General features: G+C 51.2%; 2 protein-coding genes across 2 annotated transcripts; one reads left to right on the forward strand and one right to left on the reverse strand.

The window, feature by feature from the left end:
* Positions 1–7553: 7553 nt before the first annotated feature.
* Positions 7554–16679, reverse strand: SEPTIN12 (septin 12). Its single transcript, XM_045870575.2, has 9 exons — positions 16497–16679; positions 13884–14009; positions 13725–13806; positions 11995–12132; positions 11729–11846; positions 11545–11640; positions 8799–8895; positions 7858–7909; positions 7554–7770 (listed from the first exon to the last, which is right to left on the reverse strand). Exons 1-9 carry the CDS (start codon positions 16657–16659, stop codon positions 7563–7565), a joined length of 1080 nt encoding a protein of 359 aa, XP_045726531.1. The 5' UTR covers positions 16660–16679; the 3' UTR covers positions 7554–7562.
* Positions 16680–22643: 5964 nt separating this feature from the next.
* SMIM22 (small integral membrane protein 22) lies at positions 22644–23745 on the forward strand. The gene is made up of 2 exons (XM_064592504.1): positions 22644–23342; positions 23431–23745. The coding sequence occupies exons 1-2, from the start codon at positions 23210–23212 to the stop codon at positions 23661–23663; spliced, it is 366 nt and encodes a 121-aa protein (XP_064448574.1). The 5' UTR covers positions 22644–23209; the 3' UTR covers positions 23664–23745.
* The last annotated feature ends 3 nt before the right edge of the window (positions 23746–23748 follow it).

The raw sequence follows: 23748 nt of genomic DNA on the forward strand, positions 1-23748 counted from the left end.
TGTAAATAGGCACCACTAAATCTGCAGGGAATCAGGACCTGTTACAGGCCGCTGCACCCTCTCACTGATTAACGACCCCTGTCCCTTTAAAACCCTCCTGGTGAAGCAGAAACCAGGGAGTTGGCTTTTGGACAAGAGTCCACCTTCTGCCCAGGTGGCTGGCCTCCTGAATAAACCTCACATTCCTTTCCAATCAATATTCATCTCTTGAGTATTGGCCTTTGGAGGGACATGCAGCTGAAGTTTGGATTTGTTAAAAAGAGGCATACAGGGTGCCTGGGTGGCTCAGTTGGTTAAGCGACTGCCTTCGGCTCAGGTCATGATCCTGGAGTCCCGGGATCGAGTCTGGCGTCGGGCTCCCTGCTCGGCGGGGAGTCTGCTTCTCTCTCTGACCCTCCCCCCTCTCATGCTCTCTCTCTATCTCATTCTCTCTCTCAAATAAATAAATAAAATCTTTAAAAAAAATAAATAAAAATAAAAAGAGGCATACAGGGGCACCTGGGTGGCTCAGTTGGTTAAGCGGCTGCCTTCGGCTCAAGTCATGATCCCAGGGTCCTGGGATCGAGCCCCATGTCTGGCTCCCTGCTCGGTGGAGAGTCTGCTTCTCCCTCTCCCTCTGCCTGTCCTTCCCCCTGCTTGTGCACGCTCTATCAAATAAATAAAATCTTAAAAGAACAGTGTTGTTTGTAATGGCAAAACATAAATGTCAATCAACAGAATGATAAATCTCTCACAAGAGAATATGTTGAGCAAAAAAACAAGTGACAATATGACACCATTTCCATAAATTATGAAGACATGCAGAACATAATGTATGTGATTCAGGGATATATACCTATATAGCAAAAAAGTGAAGAAATACTTGGGATCAGATAAACACCAAATTCAGGACGATGATTGCCCATGGCACTGGGGCCAGGAGTTGGAGAGAGATGGGTAAGCCATGCAGGGGGCAATAAACTGCAAGTTTTAATGTGCTTTTTATTTTATTTTATTTTTAAAGATTTTATTTATTTATTTGAGAGAGACAGGCAGAGGGAGAGGGAGAAGCAGGTTCCCCGCCTAGCACGGAGCCCGATATGGGACTTGGGCTCCATTCCAAGACCCTGGGATCATGACCTGAGCTGAAGGCAGATGCTTAACGGACTGAGCCGCCCGGGTGCCTCTTACTGTGCTTTTTAAACAACATCAAGGGGCGCCTAGGTGGCTCAGGTGGTTGAGCATCTGACTCCGATTTCAGCTCAGGCCATGATCTCAGGGTCATGAGGTCCCCTAGCTCGGGGCCCCACATGGGTCCCCACCCATGCTCAGCGGGTTGTTTGCTCAAGATTCTTTCTCTCCCTCTCCCTCTGCCCCTCCCCTGTGCACGCTCTCTTTCTCTCTCTCTCCAAAATAAATAAATCTTAAAAAAAAAACCCAACATCAAAATAGTTATTATTGGGAATTTGCATTCTTGAAATATTGAAACCTAGCAAATGTTTCCATAAATAATTTTTAATAAATGCAGTGCTAGCTTGTATAGTGTTTCTATTTCAATTATTTAAAATTTCTCCTTACCTTCTAAGATTTTTGTTTGAGGTCTAACATATATTGAGTAAAGTGCACAAATATCTCACAATGAAGTGCACAAATCTCAAGTGCATGCCTCAAAGAATTTTACAAGTCTATATACTTATGTAACTTCCACTCAGATCAAGATATAGGTCCTTTTCAATGCCTCAGAAACCTCCCTCATGCCCCTCCCCAGTCAATACTCCCAACTCTGGCCTGAAACCACAAGTCTGATTTCTATCACCTTAGATTGATTTTTTGTGTTCTTGAACTTTATTTATATTTTTAAAGATTTTATTTATTTATTCGACAGGGAGAGACACAGCGAGAGAGGGGAACACAAGCAGGGGGAGTGGGAGAGGGAGAAGCAGGGTCCCACCGAGCATGGAGCCCGATGCAGGGCTCGATCCCAGGACCCTGGGATCATGACCCGAGCAGAAGTCAGGCACTTAACGACTGAGCCACCCAGGTGCCCCTGTTCTTGAACTTTATAAAGGGCATCCACATAGTGCTTTCTATTTGCTGTCTGGTTTCTTTCACTCATCATTAGTTCTGTGAGATTCCTTCACGCTGCTGTGTGTATCCGCAGTCGGCTCGTTTTTATTGCCAAGGAGCGTTTTGTTGTACGACTATTACCACAGTTTATCCACTGTCCTGTCACTGAACATTCGCAGTTTCCAATTTGGGGCTGCTATGACCATTCTTGAATAAATATGAATACATTGCATGTAATCTGGTTGACGTTTTATTGTACCAGGTACATGGAAATTGATTTTGTGATTCCCCTTGTAAAAAAAAAAATGCTCACTATTGTTATTGAATATTATGACTGTATCATTATGATATGAACCTGCTTAGTGTCCTGCACAATGCAAACCTCCGCCCCCCCCACCCCGCCAACACACACACTTACAGAACAAAACCATTTATCTATACACAACCCTGAAGCAAGGGCTTATTGTTGCTATTCCTGTTTCACACATGAGGACATCATTCCGGAGTGTCAGGTGACTTGCCTAAGGTCCTGCAGTTTAAAAGGGGCAGAACTCTCGCTTGCCGGGCCTGGGAAATCCCAAGATGTGTCAGAGGAGGCCTCAGCCCTCCCCCAGCTGGTGTCGGGCAGGAAATGCACAAGAGAGCTGTGTGAGGCCATTCCTGGGTACATAACGAAGAGTCTGTGCCAAGCGTGGGTTGCAGAGTCACTGTAGGCATGGTGAAAGCTTCCAGAGCTGGGGGTAAAGTCATGGGTGGAGAGCAGGGCCGACACGCCCTGAAATATCAGCACTCCCTGGATTGCCCCTCTCCAGCCTGAGAAGAAAACTGCCCTAGTGAACAAGCGAGGACAGGCTGGGTGAGGATGCCATGAGAGCAGGTTGTTGGAGGCTGAGGGAGGCTACAGCAGAGGGAGCAGGAAGGCAGGCTGGTGGCCTTCCACCAGCACCTGCTGGCAACCCTGAGTGCAGCAGATCCTAACTTTCAGGGAAGGGACAAGAGCTAGTAGTTCACACCATACAAAAGGAGACAGAGGAAACATTAAGTCTCCTTCCCATTTTTTTTTTTTTTAAAGATTTTATTTATTTATTTGAGAGAGAGAGAGAGCACATGACGGGGGGGAGGGTCAGAGGGAGAAGCAGACTCCCTGCTGAGCAGGGAGCCCGATCCGGGACTCGATCCCAGGACTCCAGGATCATGACCTGAGCCGAAGGCAGTCACTTAACCAACTGAGCCACCCAGGCACCCTCCTTCCCATTCTTGACCTCCAAAGCAACTGACCTGCCCAGAAGCAACCATTTGTTCCAGGGTCTTCAGTATCTTTCTGGAGACATTTATGCCCCATGTACTGCCATCCTCTATGCCCTCTATTGCTCCTTGTTTTCCTCGCATCAGTGTCATTAGGCAATCAGTCTGTATCTGCACAGAGTCATGATGGGGAACTCAAATTCGACAGGCTGTGGGCCTGCCCTTCGCCACCTCTCTGTCCTCATTTCTCCCCACTCACTCCCTTTCTCCTGGTTCATGTTGTTCCAGCCACAGAGGCCTCCTTGCTAGTCCTTGAACACATCTAACATACTCCTGCCCCAGGGCCTTTGCACTAGCAGTGGCTTTTCTCTCTGTGTGGAGTGCTAGGACTCTAGTTATCTCCGTGGCTTATTCCTTTACTCCTTCACATCTTTACTCAGTGTTCCCTTCTCAGTGAGGCCTCCCTGACCCCTTCCTCCAATTATAAAATTATAAATTATTTCACCATGCCTACAGTGACTCTGCAACCCACGCTTGGCACAGACTCTTCGTTATGTACCCAGGAATGGCCTCACACAGCTCTCTTGTGCATTTCCTGCCCGACACCAGCTGGGGGAGGGCTGAGGCCTCCTCTGACACATCTTGGGATTTCCCAGGCCCGGCAAGCGAGAGTTCTGCCCCTTTTAAACTGCAGGACCTTAGGCAAGTCACCTGACACTCCGGAATGATGTCCTCATGTGTGAAACAGGAATAGCAACAATAAGCCCTTGCTTCAGGGTTGTGTATAGATAAATGGTTTTGTTCTGTAAGTGTGTGTGTTGGCGGGGTGGGGGGGGCGGAGGTTTGCATTGTGCAGGACACTAAGCAGGTTCATGTCATAATGATACAGTCATAATATTCAATAACAATAGTGACTGTCCTATACCCCTTAAATGCCTTACTCGGTGCCAGAGCACCCACCTAGGTGCAAGCTCCCGAGGACAGTGACTTGGTTTTGTTCCCGGCTGAACCCCTAGCCTCTGTAGTAGCATATAGTGGACCCTAAAGATCCATGAGTAGAATTAACACTTGGATGATAATAGTGCTGCCTCAATTTTTTTTCTTCCAGCTTCATTGAAATATAATCGACAAGTAACATTGCATAAATTTAAGGTATACAACGTAATGATTTGATATACATATATATTGTGAAATGATCACCACAATAAGATTAGTTAGCACATCTGTCACCTCACACAGTTATCTTTTTTTTGATAGTTTAATGTTCTTTTCTTTTTTTTTTTTAAAGGTTTTATTTATTTATTTGACAGAGGGAGATAGCGAGAGCAGGAACACAAGCAGGGGGAGTGGGAGAGGGAGAAGCAGGCTTCCCGCCGAGCAGGGAGCCCGATGCGGGGCTCGATCCCAGGACCCTGGGATCATGACCCGAGCCGAAGGCAGACGCTTAACAACTAAGCCACCCAGGTGCCCTCTCTCTACTTTTTGAATGAGGAACCAAGGCCTCGAGAGTTTGAGTAACTTGCCCGGGAATTAGCATGAGGGTAGCAGCAAGAATGCCTTGATTTACCGCAGTCCTTTTCTTTTGCCAATGAGGCTGAGTTGGCTCTGGGGCAAGAGCAGGGCCTTATGGGTAGATGCTTATCTAGCCCTAACACTGCACCTCTCCACAGAGCCCTGCAAACATCATTTCCAGCGTCTAGCCAGAGGTATAGGGAGAGACAAGTTTGATGTTTAACGGGCTGACACTTAACCGACTGAGCCACCCAGATGCCCTTTTACTTCATTCTTTTCAAGGACCACATTATATTCTATGGTGTGGTGGCTGAAGAATACACCCCCACACACCAAGTATCCAATTCCTGTGCCAGAACTTATATATATGCTACCTTTTATGACAAAAGGGACTTTGCAGAGGTGATTAAGAATTTTGAGGAGGGGGCGCCTGAGTGGCTCAGTCGTTGAGCGTCTGCCTTTGGCTCAGGTCATGATCCCAGGGTCCTGGGATCGAGTCCCACATCGGGCTCCCTGCTCGGCAGGAAGCCCGCTTTTCCCTCTCCCACTCCCCCTGCTTGTGTTCCTGCTCTCGCTCTCTCTGTCAAATAAATGAATAAAATCTTTAAAAAAAAAAAAAGAATTTTGAGGAGGGGAGATGATCCTGGCTTGTGCCAGCAGGCCCAATGTACTAACATGTGTCCTCATGAGACACCTGCAGAGGGAGGTGGGCCGTGTGACAACTGAAGAAAGGTGGAGGAGGGGGCCGCGAGCCAAGGCATGCCGGCAGCCTCTAGAACCTGGTAAAGGCAGGGAAGCCGACTCTCCCCCAGAGCCTCCAGAGGCACCACCACCCTGCGGACCCCTCAATTTTGACCCAGTGATACTGATTTCAGACTTCTGCCTTCCAGAACCGTGAGAAAATAAATGTGGGTTGTTCAAGCCTCCCGTTTGTGCTTCCTTGTTACAGACACCATAGGGAACAGATTCTTGCGGTATGGATGCCCCATGATTTAATTCGCCGCCCGTTCCTGGTGGGCGGGTGCGCTGTTTTCTGTCTTTACCACACTAGGTGCCACCAGCAGTGGCTCTCAACTGGGGAGATTGTCTCCCAGGGACATTGGGCAATGTTTAGGGACAGTTTTGTGTGTTACAGCTGGAGGGCGTCTAGTGGGGGAGGCCCAGGGCTGAACACCCTATAATGTGTAGACAGCTCCCACAACACAGAATGACCTGGCCTCAAATAGCAACAGTGCTGAAGTTGAGAAACTCTGGTCTATCCATTAGATCTGTTCCTAGAAGTGCAATTTTCTTTATTTTCTTCCTTCCTTCCTTCCTTCCCTTTTTCTTTCTTTTTCTTTCTTTCTTTCACTTTCCTCTTCCTTCCTTCTTTCCTTCCTTCCTTCCTTCCTCCCTCCCTCCCTCTCTCCCTTTTCTCTTTCCTTCCTTCCTTCCTCTTTCTTTTTTATTTGCGGGGTGGGGGAGGGACAGAAGGAGAGGGAGAGAGAGAATCCTCAAGCAGACTCCCCACTGAGCCTGGAGCCCAATGCAGGGCCCAATCCCAGGACCCTGAGATCATGACCTGAGCTGAAATCAAGAGTCGGATGTTTAATGGGCTGAGCCGCCCGGTCGCCCTGAGAAACATAATTTCGAATACAATCTCTAAATACAATTGCTGAGACTGAGGGTGTGTGTTGTTGACATTGCCGTATTGTTTGGAGCTACTATTGACCTTAGGTATGTGCTCAGTCCCTATGTGGCAACATGCGGCTTCTGGGATGTTGGTGCAGATGGTGTGGGGGCCCTGGGAGTTCCTCAAGCCTGGTCGGCAGGTTTGTGGATTGGTGGGGTCAACAGCTATGAGGCAGGTGCTCTAGGGTTCGTTCATTTAACAGCCGGGTCTTGAGCAGCTCTTATGTCCAGGATGAAGCTGATATATCTCTATCCTTACAGACCTCCCAGCCTGATAGGGAGACTGACCTGAAAACAAACCATGTGATACATACAGAGAGGGCAGCGAGGAATCACACTGGGGAAGTCAAGGAGGGCATCATGGAGGAGACAACTTGTAGCTCGAGTGATGGTTAGTTTTATGGGTCAACTTACCTGGGCCAAGGGATGGCCAGACAGTTCACAAGACATTATTTCTGGGTGCATCTGTGAGGGTGTCTCCAGAAGAGATTAGCATTTGATTCGGTAGGCTGAGTAAAGAGGATCGCCCTCCCCACTGTGGGTGGGCATCGCCCAACCTGTTGAGGGCTCTAAAAGAGCAAAAAGGCAGAGGAAGAATGGATTTCCTCTCCCTTCTTGAGCCGAGACAACAATCTTCTCTTCATGCTGGTCTGTCAGGGCAGGGCAAAGAGGAAGACAGCAAGGGGAGGCACAGAGTTTGGGGAAGATAGCCGAAAATGGGGACTTTTCAAGTGTTTATGACACAGGGCCAGGCCCTGTGCCAGGAAGGAGGGTTGGCAGCGGTGGCAGAGCCTGATTTGGAACCTGGCTCTGGTTCTGGGGCAGAAGGGGCTGGTTGTCCAAGGCACATGCTCCCAGGTCTTCAGGACCCCCGAGGGCCTGGGGTCTCACACTGTTATTTTAAAAAAAAGAACCATACTTTTATTTGAGGATAGCTCAAAGAAATCATTTACAGAATGCCTTTTGTTTTCAAAGCACAGCTTTTCATAAAAAGCAATGTCCACCTTTAATACATGCTCTAGTACATAGCTGTGTGTTGGGGGCTGCCAAGGACCCTGGGAGCCCCGAGGCCGCAGGTGCCCTGGTGCTCAGTACTCCTCATTATCTTTGGAGTCGTCCTGGACCTGGTGGCGCACCTTTGAGGGCCGCGGGGTGGCTGGGGGGCCTGCGGGGGCCTGGGTCAGGTTCACCCAGCCAGGCCCACGAGGCAGCAGGTGGCTCTCATTGAGTCTGCAGACGCGGTAGTTCTCGTAGTGGACGTTGTGGGTGATGTCCTTCAGGTCTTGGAGGTGGGAGCTGGGAGATGGGCAGAGGTTCAGCCTGGGCCCCACCACAGCATCCCCTTGGGGTCCCTACAGCCCCCCAGGCTCGCTGCATCCTCACCGGATGAGCAGGTCTCTCAGGAGGGGAAACTCACAGTGCGCCATGTTCTCCACTGTAAGTAAGACAGGACACGGAGTGCTGGCCCTGCCCCGCTGTAAGTGTCCGCTGTAAGCTGCATGCCCCCAATATCCACCACAACCTTTTCCCCACATTTCGCACTGTCTTATCCCACTTCCCATTCATTAATTCCTTCATTCACTCATTCATTCATTGCTTTGTCTCCGGCATCTGGTACAGGCAGCTCCTACATATAGTTGAATCAATGAATCCACTAATCATTTATTATTGTACACTTAATAATGACTACATTATTACATTACATTATATACCATATATACCATGTATATTATATTCTTTTAGTAATTATATTGATAAATTGGAGGCTCAGGCCCTGGCTGGTCCGCCTTCACTTCCCAGTCTCCCCCGCAAGGAGGCCTCCCTCTGCTTCCTTGGGTAGCACTGTCTCCCACCCCACTTTCTCCCAGCTGTCATTGTCTCATCAGCTCTATGGGGGCAAGAACCTTGCCAGTCCTGCTTTCATCGTAGCCCCTCAGGAACCACATATGGTCTGCCTGGCACACAGTAGGCCCACAGTACATTCTGGTGAATGCCCAGGGTGTCTTCTGGGTGCTGGGCATTGTGCAAAGCAGTGGTCTGCCCTATCCAACCACCCTCCATGTGCAGTTCATCTACTGCACGAAAAGCAACTGGCTATGACGTTGATGTTGTCCTCGTGCCCATTTTACTGTGAGGAAACTGAGGCACAGAGAGTTGGGGAACTTGCCCGAGGCCTCCCAGCTGCAGAGAGGGACTTGATCCCAGGTCTGTCTGTTTCCTGACTCCTGGCCCCATGATGGGTGCTGAGGGTGCCAAACGCAGTCGGATGTGCCTGGCTTTTCACCCCCGCTTCACCTGCTCCTCTGCAAAGTCCCTGCACTGACCTTCAACGATGCCCCACTTGGTCTTCCGGCCCAGGACACACCTCCCATTCACCAGGTGCTCTCGGTCAGCCCCGACTACAGCAAAGGGGATCCGGTCCTGCAGGAGGAGACGAGAGAGAAGGGTTGGCCCTGTCTGGGAGGTGGGGAGAGAAGTCGCTGAGGTGCGGTGGGAGAGGCACACTGTCCTCTGTAGAGAGAGAAAGTGGTAGAAAGAGCACAGAGATCTAAAGACATGGGGCAACTGGCTGGCTCAGTGGAGTGTGCGACTCTTGATCTTGGGGTTGTGAGTTTGAGCCCCACATTGGGTGTACAGATTACTTAAAAATAAAATCTTAAAAAAAAAAAGTCACAGGATACACAATCTCATCAATGGCTCAGTTTATTCATCTGTAAAGTGGGAGTCAGAATGGCACATACACAGGGCTTTGTGAATGTTCAGGAAGGTTACCCAGGGTCACATTAATAACATACTCTTGCCGATGGCCCTTCTCTTACCTGGGAAACAGGAACTGTGCCCACCTCCATCGGTTATCATGAGGGTTAAAAGACAGCTTCGTAACCCAAGGCTTGGCAACCTACGGTGGGTGCACCGGATCGGGCCCACACCCGTTTTCCCACATGGACCGTCTGTTGGCACACAGCCTGTGCCTTCATCTCAGACTCTGGTCGAGGCTGCTTCTGTGCTGCAACAGCAGACCGCAGTGACCGTGCAGAGACCACGTGGCCCGCAGAGTCTAACACCTTTACCATCTTCTGGCCCTTTGCAAAAAAAAAAAGTTTGCCGAGCCCTGTTGAAAATTCTGGTTGTTCGCTTGCTCGTGGCCAGAAGTGGAGACTCAAATCCCCAAACGGCAAAGTGCTGTCCTGGGGGGTTTGTTTTTCATTTTTCCAAGAGTTAATTTGTGATGAGGAAACAACATGGATGCTAACGATAGCAAGTTGTCTGTTGCACGCTTGTTACGCGCCAGCCCTCAGTGAACGTCCCATGTCTGGATGATTTCTGAGATGTCGGATGTTCTCCTTGTACTTCCGGTTCTACTTGCAGGCCTCGGGACAGAAAGCAGAAGGCAGTGGAGGTCGAGGCTCTCCGAGTGTTTCACAAGAAATCCTGTCTGTTGCCCCAGTGGGGAGAGGAAAGAGGGAACGTGTGGAGACATTGGGTACCAGCTGGGAAGCAGGGCCTCCATGTCCAGCTGTGCGGTTTGTTCACTGCACAAAGACAACTGGCCTTGAGGCTGGGTAGGGCTGCCGCCGTGCAGGCTAGCCGGGTCCCCCGGGGAGGAAGTCAAGGCCTGGGGTTGGTGGATGATGAATCCCAGGCCTCACCAGGGTCCTTCACAGGATCTAGACAGACAGACATTGGATGCACCACGAGGACAGCAAGGTGAGGGCTTGGAGTTGGAGTTCACTTGATTTGGGGAAAAAGACGACACTATTTTTCCCCTCTCCTTTTTTGAAACAGCTTAACTGAGATAGAATTCACGTGCCATAAAATTCACCCTCTTAAAAGTACCGTTCAGCAGCTTTAAAGGTCCAGTTCACAAGACTGTGCCCCCATCCCCACCATCTAATTCCAGAGCATTTCACTGGCCCGAAATGAAACCCCACTCCTGTTAGCAGTCACTCCGCATCCCCCCTGACCCCAAGCCCCTGGCAATAACCACTAAACTACTTTCTGTCTCCATGGGATTTGCCTGGTAGGGACATTTCAGAACAGAATCATGTAATATTTAACCTTTTGCTGTCTAGCTCCTTTCACTTAGCGTCATGTTCTCCAGGCCCATCGGTGTGGCGGCAGGTTTTCTTTCCTTCTTAAGGCTGAAGAATATTCCATTGTGTGGACACACCATGCGTGTTTATCCCTTCATAAGTTAATAAGACATGTGCATTATTTCCCCTCTTTGACTACGGCAAATATTTCTGCCAGGAACATCCGTGTACACGCTTTTATGTGAATGTAGGTGTTCATTTTCTCTTGGGAGTGGAATTGCTGCTGGGTACTCCGCTAACTTCGTGTTTAACCTTCAGAGGGACTGCCAGATTGTTTTCCGTTTGACCTTCCCGCCAGCAGTGTGTGCAAGTTCAACTTCGCCACATCCTCACCAGCACCCGGGATTGCCTGTCACTTTGATTGCAGTCACCCTAGGGGGTGTGAAGTGGCATCCCGTGGTTTCGATGGGCGTTTCCCTTATGACGGGTGATATCGAACTGACATCATTTTGTGAGTGTATTGGCCATCTGTTCCAATTCTCTGGGGAAATGTCCCTTCAAAACCTTTGCCTGGGGGCGCCTGGGTGGCTCATTCGGTTGAGCGTCCGACTCTTGAGCTCAGCTCAGGTCTTGATCTCAGGGTCGTGAGTTCAAGCCCCACATTGGGCTCCACACTGAGTGAGGAGCCAACATAAACAAACAAACAAACAAACAAAACCTTTGCCCATTTCTAAATCGGTTATTTATCTTTTATTGTTGATTTGTAAGAGTTCTTTATATGTTTAGGATACAAGTCCCTATCAGAGATATCATTTGCAAGCATTTTCTCCATTCTGTGAGTTGTTGATATGACCCATTTCTTGCTCACTTTTTGAGTTTGTGGATGTATGGAGATTCATACCTGCTAGGAGTATGTGAACTTCCCACCTGCCCCGCGCTGTAGAGAGAGATGAATCTTCAGATGGGAAGGATGAGTGGAGAGAAAACCACCCAGCCTTGGTCACACCAGCCTGCCCACCCCGTCATGGCCTCCTACCCGGATCTTGCTATTGAGGATCCTGTCGTTGATGTCCTCATCAAAGCATTTCTGTGGGTACACGTCGATGCAGTGAGTCCTCAGATTGTGCTGGATCTGGGGACACAGGTGGCCACATCTCATCCTGTGCACTCTGCCTCCTCCTTGCCCCCACTGACCCCATCACCCTGGGCGCCCAGATCACCCTGCGCCTGAAGGTCTCTCGCTCCTCAATGGTCAGGCTGTCGGCCCGGGCAATCACAGGCACCACGTTCACGGTCTGGCATAGCCGCTGTAGGAACTCAATGTCCAGGGGCCGCAGGCTGCGGCAATGATGGTGGTGATGGCAGTGGTGGGTATGTGAGTGAGGGGGTGCCAGCCCACAGCCCACGCCAGGGGTCTCCTCCTCCTCCTCCTCCTGCTCTCTGCCCCAGGCAGGGGGCCCTCCCCCAGCAGGCCCAGCCACCTCACCAGTGCCCGGTGGGCGGCACGAAGTATACACAGCAGTGCACCCGGGTGTCGGGGATGTGGCGCTGGCGAGTGATGAGGATCTCCTCCTGCAGGTACCGCTCATACTGTTCATTGATGTAGCCTAGGATGGGGTCCCAGCTGGGGCAGCAGATGGACCCGACCTCAGAGCCCCACCCCTGGGAGCTCCACCCCATCCCCCTGCTAAGAAGACCAATCGCCCTGGTTGGCCCAGGACATAGGACTTTCAGTCCTGCACAACCCAAGGCCCTTGGTTACCCAGCACCCTCCTCCTACTCCCCTGAATCATCTGAGAGGCCCCCTGCCATTCTCAAGCTGGGGCCTCAGCTTCCCTGTTCCTAAAATGGGGACGAGAAGGGCTGTGGTATTGAAAGAGATGAATTGTCACAGTCTGGTTCAAACCACCGTGGACGCTCGCCCCATTGCCACAAGGATCTCCTGAGTCCTCTCCCTTCGTCCCTTCTGCCCCTGCCGGGCTATTGTCAACACAGCACCCCAAAAGATCCTTTTACAAACAGGAGTCAGAGCACATCCCTTTTTGCCTCAGCCTGAGGTGGCTGACAGAAAGCCAAAGTCCTTACGTTGCACTACCAGGCCCTACATCATCCCACTGTTGCTTCCTGTCTGTCCTCTCCTCCTCCTTTTCCTGCCCTTCACACACCGCCAGCCACACCAGCCTTCCACCAACAAACCCACCTCGGGCCCTGTGCCCGAGCCACTCTGCATTGCACGCTCTCCCCGCATGAGCACACAGCTCCCTCTCTCATCTCCTGGCAGTCTGCCCAAGTGTTCTCCTTATCTGGGAGGCCTTGCTTGACCACTCTGCTTAAAATCGCAAGCCCCCCGACAGCTCCCTACCCCTTTCATGCTCAGAAACGTCCTGCTTGGATGACAGAGTTGAGGCTCACCCTATGTATAACTGATTTATTGTGCTCATTGCCACCCCCCCCCCCCCGCCTTCCGCCCCACAACAATGTAAATTTCGTGTAGACGATGTTCATCTGTTTTGTTCACTGCCGTATCCCTGAGACTAGAACAGACCTTGCACACAGGACTTGCTCTATGAAGCACCGTGTGCAGGGCTGGCTCCCCGGGAGTGCAGACGGAGCAGTCCTGCAGCCTCCGTGCTTTGGAGGGCCTGCACTTCGTTGAATGTTCTGGGGTGGTTTGACAATTCTTCATACTTTTTTGAACAAGGGGACCCACATTTTCATCTCATTGGGTCCCACAAATTATGCAGCCAGTCCTGATTTTGTGTGTGTGTGTGTGTGTGTGTTACCAACCACTGTCACAGGGTTGGGCTCTCATCGAGAGCCTAGAATCACTCTGCAAGGTGGGTGTCATCATTCCCAAGTGACAAAAAAGGAAACCGAGGCTCGGAGAGCTTCCATGAGCAGTTCCCAGGTTACATGGCTGGAGAGTGGTCTAGCCCAGCGGTCCTAACTCTGGAGTATGGGCTTCTAACCCTGCAAAGCCATAACCTTTATTGATCAACTACGTAAGTGTGCCAGCCAGCAAGTTCTGACCTTTCCATACTTAACTCCCTTCAATCTTGGAGGGATGGTTGCACACACCCATCATACAGATGAACAAACTGAGATTCAACAATGCCACAGCTGGGTTAGGTTGCTTCAGGGCTAGGCTGTTTCCCCCAGGCCAGAGGGGCAGGGGGAGGGACCACCAGGGCTTGGCCCCCACTCCCGAGGACCCACCACTTGTCGTTGTTGATCTGGTCTCCGAAGCCGGGCGTATCGGTCACTGTCAGCTTGAGCTTCACGCCCTTCTCCTCGATGACTGTTGGGGAAGAGCAGAGTGGGGGGAGATTGGCCTGGGTGGGGTGGGGGTAGGGGTGAGGGTGGGGGGCCACTCACCGTGTGTCACCGACTGCAGCTTCAGCGTCTGGGGTGTGGGCGTCCCCAGGCCCGGTACGGTGGACTTCCACATCTTGGACTTGAAGAGGGTGTGCACCATTGTGGACTTGCCCAGCCCGCTCTGCCCTGCGGGTAACCAGAGGACAGCAAAGGTGGTGGAGGTTTTAGGCAGTGCTTCTCAGGCTCTTAAATTGTTTTAGAAAGTGAACTGTTTTGTAAGCATAACATAAATACAGAGAAGTGGGTACTATCATCAGGGTTCCCCTCAGTGCTTACCCCCCCTTTTTATTGAGGCAAAACTCATATGATAAAAAATGAACCATTAGCCTTTTAAAGTGAACAATTCCCCCTGCTTGTTCTCTCTCTCTCCCCCTGACAAATAAATAAAATAAAATAAAAATAAAGTGAACAATTCAGTGGCATTTAGTACAGTCTCAGCGCTGTGCACCCATCACCTCTGTCTAGCTCCTGTTAAAAAGAAAACCGCACCTTGGGATGCCTGGGGGGCTCAGTTGGTTAAGTGTCTGCCTTCGGCTCAGGTCATGATCCCAGGGTCCTGGGATCGAGTCCCACATGGGGCTCCCTGCTCAGTGGGGAGTCTGTTTCTCCCTCTCCCTCTGCTGCTCCCTCTGCTTGTGCTCTCTTTTAAATAAATAAATAAATAAATAAATAAATAAAATCTTTAAAAAACAACAACAAAAAAGAAAACCGCAGGCCCAAAATGACATCACTTAGGCCAAGTCCCCAAACGAAGGCTTAGTATCTGACCTAATTGCAGTTCCCACCTCCCCCGAAATGGAGTCTTGACTGGTAGGTCAGGAATTTTCTGGTCAGTACCAATGAGGTAATGTCACATGGACCTCTCCATCCCCCAAAGAGAGAGGAGGTAAACCGCCTAGGACCCCCTGCTTCTCTCCTAAGGGAAAACGGCCTTGCCTGGAACAATCCTTTCCTTCTGCTAATAACTTCCTTGCACCCCTCCCCTCCCCACTTCTTATAAAAACCTTCCAACAACAACAACAGCCACCACCCCAAAACCTTCCATGCTGCACAGCTCCTTGGAGCTCCACTCTCCTTGTCGGATGGGATGCTGCCCGACTCACGAATCATGTAATAAAGCCAATTAGATCTTCAAATTGACTAGGTTGAATTTTTTTTCATTTTTTATTTTAAGTAGGTCCCACACCCAGCATGGAATCTAATGCAAGGCTTGAACTCATGACCTTGGGATCAAGACCTGAGCTGAGATCAAGAGTTGGATACTCAACAAGCTGAGCCACCGAGGCGCCCCTGAATTTTGTTTCTTAACACTCAAAAACATTTGCATCGCCCCCCAAAGAAACCCCACAGTCATCAGCAGTCCCCTTTCTCCCTCCACTGTCACCCCTGGCAACCACGAATCATCTTTCTGTCTCTGTGGGTTTACCTACTCTGGACATTTCCTATAAATGGAATCATGCAATATTCATCCTTTTGTGTCTGGCTGCTTCCCCTAAGTATCCCCTTTTCAGGGTTCATCCACGTCATACCAGCTGTGGGTGCTTCCTTCTTTTTCGTGGCTGAATAATGTTCCATCACAGGAATAGACCACTTTGTGTTTATCCATTCAAGCATTTCACAAATTAAACAGCCCATGGATACAGCACTAAGTCCAGAGATGGAACACATAGTTCCCCACAAGCCCAGTCACGCCCATCTCAGTAGCTATTGGCCCCAAAACCCCAGGGACAGCCACTTACTTCCCCGACTTCCGGCAGCAGGGAGCAGCTCTGCCCACCATTGTCTTAGAGAAAACACAGCCTGGGCTCTCCTGTCTGGCTCCCTTCACTTGACACTATTTGGCGAGATACACCCAAACTGTCCATTCTCCCTGCTGTGGGGGCTTCTCAAACTGTGAGCCCCACCTTGCAGGAGGGAACGCCTTGTTTCACAATGCAGGACACACCTTTGTGTACATAACTGCCGTGGTCCTTAGGGATGTGCTGTCCTATCTGCGAGTCACACTTGACCCCTGCCGAGGGCGATACGGACAGTCTGAGCTGAGCCACCAGTGGCAAATGCAAACCAGATTGTGCAGACTTGGGTGTGCCAAAAAGAATGCAAAAGTTCTCATGGATCATTTTTTACGTGGATTACATGTCATGTCACGAGAGTATTTTGGAATAGTCTGGGTTAAATAAAATAAATGTTTAAAATTAATTTCTCCTGTTTCTCTTCACTTTTTTACTTTTATTTTTTTTAAGATTTTTTTTTAAAGATTTTATTTATTTATTTGACAGAAAGAGACAAAGCGAGAGAAGGAACACAAGCAGGGGGCAGTGGGAGAGGGAGAAGCAGGCTTCCCAAGGAGCAGGGAGCCCGATGCAGGGCTTGATCCCAGGACCCTGAGATCATGACCTGAGCTGAAGGCAGATGCTTAACGACTGAGCCACCCAGGCACCCCTTCACGCACCCCTTCACTTTTTTAAAGGTGGCTACTGGAAAATTTTTAAATTACGTTATGTGGCTCACGCTATATTTCTACTGGACAGCACTGGCTTAGAATAATACTCTTCAGGAGCCCACAGGGTTGCATCCATTGGTCTGTCCTATGAGTCCCAGCCCCTCACTCACCCACCACCATGATGTTGAACTCAAACCCCATCTTCATGGCCTTGATCTTCAGCTGGTCCAGCACGGCTTCTATGCCCACGTAGCCAAGCATCTCGCAGGGTGGTGTCCTGGGGCTGGAGGGTCTTGATGAGCAGGGGGAGGGGGACCGCCTCATGGGGTCCATGGGGGTCAAGGGCACAGCAATGCCTGTCATCCGGGTGGGTGGAGAGAAGGGGGTCACTGGGGGTCCAGAGGGGGACCCCTGAATTCTCATTTCTGGACTCTGGCTCCTGAGCTCTGCTGCCAGGCACTCCCGCACATTATATCCCGTAATCTACCCATCCTCCACGTCTTCATGGCTCAAGGGCCTTGGTGTGAGGTACTTGGAGGAGCTCTTTCAGGGGAGGCTGAACCTTCTCCCTGAGATGCACAAGCCCACAAATCTGTTCCTCCCCTCTCTCCCCAGCTCCTTCCTGCCCCCACCCATGGCCCAGGCAGGATCCTTGCTCAGATAAGCCCCCCGCCCACCCCAGCAGAATGTGGCCAGCCTGGCAGAGCCCAGGGTCTAAACCCATGGGGATAGAGAGAAAGGGAAAAGCAGCTTTTGTGTGGCACCTGATGGCCTTGGGTTCTCTGAGGGAGCTTCAGGGGGCTGTCCTGTCCTGGCAGACCCTGGTGTGTGTGATGAGGGGGAGGGGACAGGGCGACAGTTAACTGAAGAATCTGAGCTCCACCCCTTTCCCCTCAGTGGGTTGTGTGTGGGCTCCTCTACAGGAGGGAGCTGAGGGCAGGGCAGGTAAGCTCCTCCAGGGTCCTTTCTGAACACTCCCCTAAATCCTTACAATGACCCTGGCCTAGTGTTACAGACAAGAACCCAGGGCCTCTGGGCAGTTCCCTTGCCCAGGGTCACCTAACTGGGATAAGCAGGCTTCAGCTGGCCCCCCTGACTTCCAAATTCATATCCCTTAATCACTCTGCTAGGAGAAGCCAACCCGTGACCCATAGCTGGAAAGCAGAACATCCGTGTGTTCTCTTTGGGCTGTCCATTGCTGGTGCCACAGTGTTTTAAATCGCCGGCACTGAAAAATCAGAAGATTGATTTAGGAAATATTCACCCCCACACGTTGTCTGTGCATAACATTGCTCTGGGGGCCCTCGATGGTAGCTTGTTTAATAATCATCCCAGTGCTCCCTGCTTGGTGGGAGGCCTGCTTCTCCCTCTCCCGCTCCCCCTGCTTGTCATCCCTCTCTCACTGTCTCTCACTCTGTCAATTAAATAAATACATAAAATCTTAAAAAAAAAAATCATCCCAGCGCTGTGAAGCCAGTGCTGTTACTCCCTCCAGTTTACAGAGAGAGTCTGAGTCAGTTGCTCAAGGTCACCTAGTGAGGAAGTGGCACGGTGGGATCTGAGTTCATGTGCTCACCCTCTAACGCTTCTCTCTTTTTTTTTTTTTTTAAGATTTTATTTATTTATTTGACAGAGAGAGACACAGCGAGAGAGGGAACACAAGCAGGGGGAGTGGGAGAGGGAGAAGCAGGCTCCCCGCTGAGCAGGGAGCCTGATGCGGGGCTCCATCCCAGGACCCTAGGATCATGACCTGGGCCGAAGGCAGACGCTTAACGACTGAGCCACCCAGGCGCCCCTCCAACACTTCTCTTGTTCACAGGAACATCTAGATTTCCAGTGCGTGTTAGAGATTGTAAGCCCTGGAGATTCTGGGCCCAGCCCACAGCTGATGAGCTGCCCTCTTTAGCTGGGCCATGAACTCTCCAGTTTGCCATAGTCCTCATCCCTCCCTGATGTGTCCCTGATAAGATGTTTCTTATACCTAGTCCGTCTCACTCAGTTCTTTCTCACCTGTTTCCTGGCACGTAAGCAGTCCCCGGTTCCAGGTGTTGGCATTTTCTCTGAAAGCCCAGATAGTAAAGATGTTGAGCTTTGTGAGTCAAAACATCTCTATTGCACTTACCCTTCAGCCCTGCTGTCAGAGTGAGAAAGCAGCCACAGACTGGTAAAGGGTGCGGCTGTGTGCCCATAAAACTATTTACAAAAGCGGGAGGTGGCTTGCTGACCCTGCTCTGCCCACAAGTCTGCCCCGATCCACTCACCTCTATTGTCCTGAGCCCCAGCTAGCCTTCTGTCCCTCTATACGCTCGCCCTCTGCTCCCCCACCTTCTACACATCTGACGGCAGAGGCTCAGGCTGGGAGTGGGGCTGGGCAGGGCCTGTGGCAGGAGGACTGGGGCAGAGCCTGTCCTGGAACATGGTTTCATCTCCAGCAGAGAAATCTCTCAAGCCAAGAGTCCACAGCTCTTGAGAGATCCAGGAGACTGGCCTCCTCGTCAAAGTGAATGAGAACATTAGGTGTGATGACCAAACAGTAGTGGGGACTTGTGGACTGGCCTTGAGCAGGAAGAGATTCAGCTTTCTGAAATGTCCCCTAAGGAAATAAGCCGCTCTGCAGAGAAAACATACCCCCCCACCAAACCATCACACGTGAGTGGAGTAGGATTCTGAACAATTGGGGGTGGGATGCAAGCCTCAGTGGGTGGCCACTTGCATTGCAAGGAGGATGATCAGGTTTGCAGAAAGCAGCAGTTATTTGCTGGGCGCTCTTGGCCATGTTGATTGGGAAAAGCCCAGCTTAAAATGATCTGAGCAGTGTGAGCCTGGCAGGTCAGCCCAAAGGTATACAAAGAACAGAAAACTGGAGGTAATCTCACCCACGATTTGGGTGAGTAATACACGGCCAACTAGTGTGAGTTTCTAGAGCACCTCATAGGGCTAAGCAAGTGTTAATGGGGATTATTCCATTCAGCTTAACCTGGGAAGGGGGATACTATGTATACACCCATTTTACAGAAGAGGATACTGAGGCAGAGAGGGTCAGAGATTGTGCCCCAAGGTCACACACTGGTGGGTATTAAGGGCTGGGAGCAGGATCCGAGTGTGGGGAGTCTGATCCACCTGAAATACATCCTGCCACAGCCTCCCCATCATTGCTCTGCTCAGGTCTGGGGGGCTCTAATGGTTTTTGTATTTTAACAGCTTGGAATGTCACAGATTTTCCTTAATGAGAAGGTCTCACCTCCCCACCCCCACCATGGGAAGGTCTTACTTTCATAATGGGCATGAAAAACAAGAAACAATACACCCAGGGGTCTAGATAGGAAGGCTGAGGGTCAGAGGGGAGAAGAGCAGACAGAGGGCCTCCTACACACCCAGCCAGGCCAAATGGTGGGGGGACAAGGGACACAGCTGGAGACCCCTATCCCTCTTTTTAAAACATTTTTTAAAAAGATGTTATTTATTTGAGGGGGCAGGGGCAGAGAGAATCCCAAGTAGACTGTGCTAAGCACGGAGCCCGAAGCAGGGCGTGGAGCCTGCTTTGGGGCTCGATCTCACAACCCTGAGATCATGACCTGAGTTGAAATCGAGAGTCGAATGCTCAACCAACTGAGTCACCCAGGTGTCCTAGGGCTTCTCTCTTTTTTAGAATTGAGGTAAAGGGGTGCCTGGCTGGCTTAGTCAGTAGAATGTGCAACTCTTGGTCTCGGGGTTGTGAGTTCAAGCCCCATGTTGGGTGTAGAACCTACTTAAAAATAAATAAGTAGGGGCGCCTGGGTGGCTCAGTTGTTAAGCGTTTGCCTTCGGCTCAGGTCATGATCCCAGGGTCCTGGGATCGAGCCCTGCATCAGGCTCCCTGCTTGGCAGGAAGCCTCCTTCTTCCTCTCCCACTCCCCCTGCTTGTGTTCCCTCTCTTGCTGTGTCTCTCTCTGTCAAATAAATAAATAAAATCTTCAAAAAAAAATAAAATAAAGTAAATAAGTAAAATTGAGGTAAAATTCACATAAAATTAACTATTATCCATTCTTTTTTTTTTTTTTTTAAAGATTTTTATTTAGGGCGCCTGGGTGGCTCAGTTGGTTGAGCGACTGCCTTCGGCTCAGGTCATGATCCTGGAGTGCCTGGATCGAGTCCCGCATGGGGCTTCCTGCTCGGCAGGGAGCCTGCTTCTCCCTCTGACCCTCCCCCCTTTCATGTACTCTCTCTCCCTCTCATTCTCGCTCTCTCAAATAAATAAATCTTAAAAAAAAAGATTTTATTTATTTATTTGAGACAGAATGAGAGAGAGAGAGCATGTGAGAGGGGGGAGGGTCAGAGGGAGAAGCAGGCTCCCTGCCGAGCAGGAAGCCCCATGCGGGACTCGATCCAGGCACTCCAGGATCATGACCTGAGCCGAAGGCAGTCGCTCAACCAACTGAGCCACCCAGGCGCCCCAACCATTATCCATTCTTTTTTAAAAAGATTTATGTATTAGAGAGAGTGGGATGGAGGAGGAGCAGAGTGAGAGAATCTTCAAGGAGATTCCCTGCTGAGCACAGAGCCCAACTCAGGGCTCAATGCCAGGACCCCAAGATCATGACCTGAGCCAAAACCAAGAAGTCAGATGCTCAGTCGACTGAGCCACCCAGGCTCCCGCACCGTTATCCGTTCTAAAGAGAGCAGATAAGTGGCAGATCAGAATTGAGTACATTCACAATGTTGTAATGCCACCACCCCTATCCTGTTCCAAGACATGTTCATCACCCCAAAGGAAATGTCATCAGCACTAAGCACTGACTCCCCTTCCCCCGCTTTCCCCAGCCCCTGGCTACCACTAACTACTTTGTCTATGGATGTGCCTATTCTGGATGTTTCACAGAAACACAACGACACACTATGTGGCTTCTTGTGTCTGGCCTCTTTCACTGAGCACCATATTTTTGAGGTGCATCCATATTGTAGCAGTTGTTAGTACTTGATTCTTCTGTATGGCTGAATAATGTGCCACAGTATGGACAGATCGCAGGGTGTTTTATCTGTTCATCAGCTGATGGACGCTTGGGCTGTTTCCACCTTTTGGCTCTTGTGATCAGTGCCACTGTTGAAGAGTTGTGCACAAGTCTTTGAGAACCTTTTCAGTTTTCTTGGGTCTATACCTCGGAGTGGAAAAGCTGTGTGTTTGATATCACCACGTGTGACTTTCTGAGGCAGTACCTGATTGTTTTCCACAGTGGCTGCACGCCCCGCCCCTCCTTTGGCAATAACACTCCAGTTGCTTCAAAACGACCCTGCATCTGAGATCTCGGAATGGGACGGAGGGATTGTAGGGTAAAAGAAGGGGACCCAGGAGACCCTAGAATATGCTGGTCAAGGGCTCTGGGATCTGAATGCCTGGGTCCCAGTTCTGCTTCTCTGCTCACTCCGGGTACGGCTGGCAGAATCATGGCTCCCAAAGATGTCTTCATCCTAATCCCTGGAACCTTGGAACAAATATGTTAACTTACCCAGCAGAAGGGACTTTGCAGATGTCATTAAGGATTCTGATGGTGAGATCATCCTGTGGGCCAATGTAATCCCAGGGGTCCTCGTGAGAGGGAGGCCAGGAGGGTCAGGGTCAGAGAAGACCAGGATGGAAGCAGAGACTGCGATGAACAAAGGAATGTGCGTGGCCACTAGAAGCTAGAAAAGGCAAGGAACGGATTGTCCCCTAGAGCCTTCAGAAGGAACACAGCCCTGCCTACCTGTTTTAGACTCTGACCTCCAGAACCGTAAGACGATAAATTTGGATTGTTTCAAGCCACTAAGTGTGTGGTGGTATGTTATAGCAGAAACAGGAAATGAGTGCATTAGGTGTGTGACTTGAGCTGGTTGCTAAACTTCTCAAGGCGGCACCTTTCATACCTGTAAGTGGGGAGAATGGTAAGAGCCACTTGAGGGTTGCCTCGAGGACACACCCAGTGGTAGATGTGTGGTGTTCAGTGTGGAGCCTGACACTAGCTGAGGCGTTCTCCCCTGCTAGACCACAAGCACCACAAGCACCAGAAATTGTGTCCACCTGGCTCACGGCCAACCTCCGGTGCTGAGCAGTCTCCGGCCCCCAGTTGGGCCTGGACGCGCCTGCGCTGAAGGCAAGGAGTGAGAGCTGCCTTTCTGGCCAGCGTCGGGGCCCCAGGTCCCCAAGTTCCGGGGGAAGAGCTTGTTTGAGAGAGAATAATCATCTTCTCGTAAGGATTATCCTGAGGATTAGAGCAAACATGGATACAGAAGACTCCTAGTACAGTGCCCGGAAAATCCCACCTGCCCAGGAAAGGGAGGAATGGAAACCACGTTTCCCGCCCCTCCCTCCCACCTTCCCTTCCTACTGTCTTCTTCCCTCCCTCCTGTCTTCATTCATGAGGTCCGCAGAGGCCCAGGGCACACTGTGTTCCAGGCTGCTCATCTGGTCTACTGGGAGAAAGGGAAAAATCCGCCCATGAAGAGGCTTAGGGGGCCGTGGCTACCTCCCTGGGTCCCGCAGCACCTGCTGCTGTCGGGAGGCTGTAAGCACACCTGCTGGGCACAGGCCCCGCCCTCCGGCGTCTGGCCACCCCCTGGGAAGGGTGGGACTGGTTGCCAAGGTGCAAGGGCCTCAGGTGGCAACTTTCGCGGATCCGGAAGCAGGAAGTAGTTGGTGTTCTCCGGACCAGGGACCTGCCTGGCTGGGGGAGCTCGGAGGCTGGTGGGGACCTGGCGGGGGGAGCGGGAAGGGACAGGGCAGGGGCCGAGGGGTGGCGTGGGAGGGGGGCAGGGGCAGGGCAGGGGCTGGACTGCGGGAGGCCTGGATGCAGCCCAGCTCCAGAGAACAGGGTTCTGAGGCAGCCCCTGGGGGGCCGGGGCAGGTGGCACCCAGAGGCCTCAAGCTGAGATGGACTTGGCGGAAGACCTGGAGAAAGAGCTGGAGACCACAGCCCAGGAAGTGCTGGGGAAACTGAGGAGCCATGAGCTGTTCCAGTCCAACTGGGACACTGCTGCCTTCATCATCTTCCTCATTTTCCTCGGTGAGTGCGGCCTTGGCCCCCGGCCCCTCTTGACCTCCTGTCCTAGACCTGGCCGAGGGCCATATCTGGGCACCTGTCCCACCCCCAGGCACCGTGCTGCTCCTGATGCTGCTCGTTTGTACCCACTGCTGCTGCCACAGCTCCTGCAGTCGCCGCGCCTCCAGACCCCAGAAGGTGAGCCCCGAGCAGGTGAGCCCCGAGCAGGTGAACCCCACTGGCCCCCGGGGCTGGGCCGGTGTCAGGGACAGTCTGGAACTGCCCTGGGGAGAGGAGGGTGTTGGGGCTCCTGTGGGGAGGGGCCGGCAGGGCACCCACGAGTGAAGCCTCTCTTGCAGGAACACCCCAGGGGAGTGGATAACTTGGCCCTGGAACCTTAACACGGCGAGCCCACCAGCCCCCCCCGCCT

The sequence above is a fragment of the Mirounga angustirostris genome, unplaced genomic scaffold (assembly GCF_029215605.1).
Source record: "Mirounga angustirostris isolate CCGP_5_RB_7025 unplaced genomic scaffold, mMirAng1.0.hap1 SCAF_5, whole genome shotgun sequence".
Taxonomy (NCBI): Eukaryota; Metazoa; Chordata; class Mammalia; order Carnivora; family Phocidae; genus Mirounga; species Mirounga angustirostris.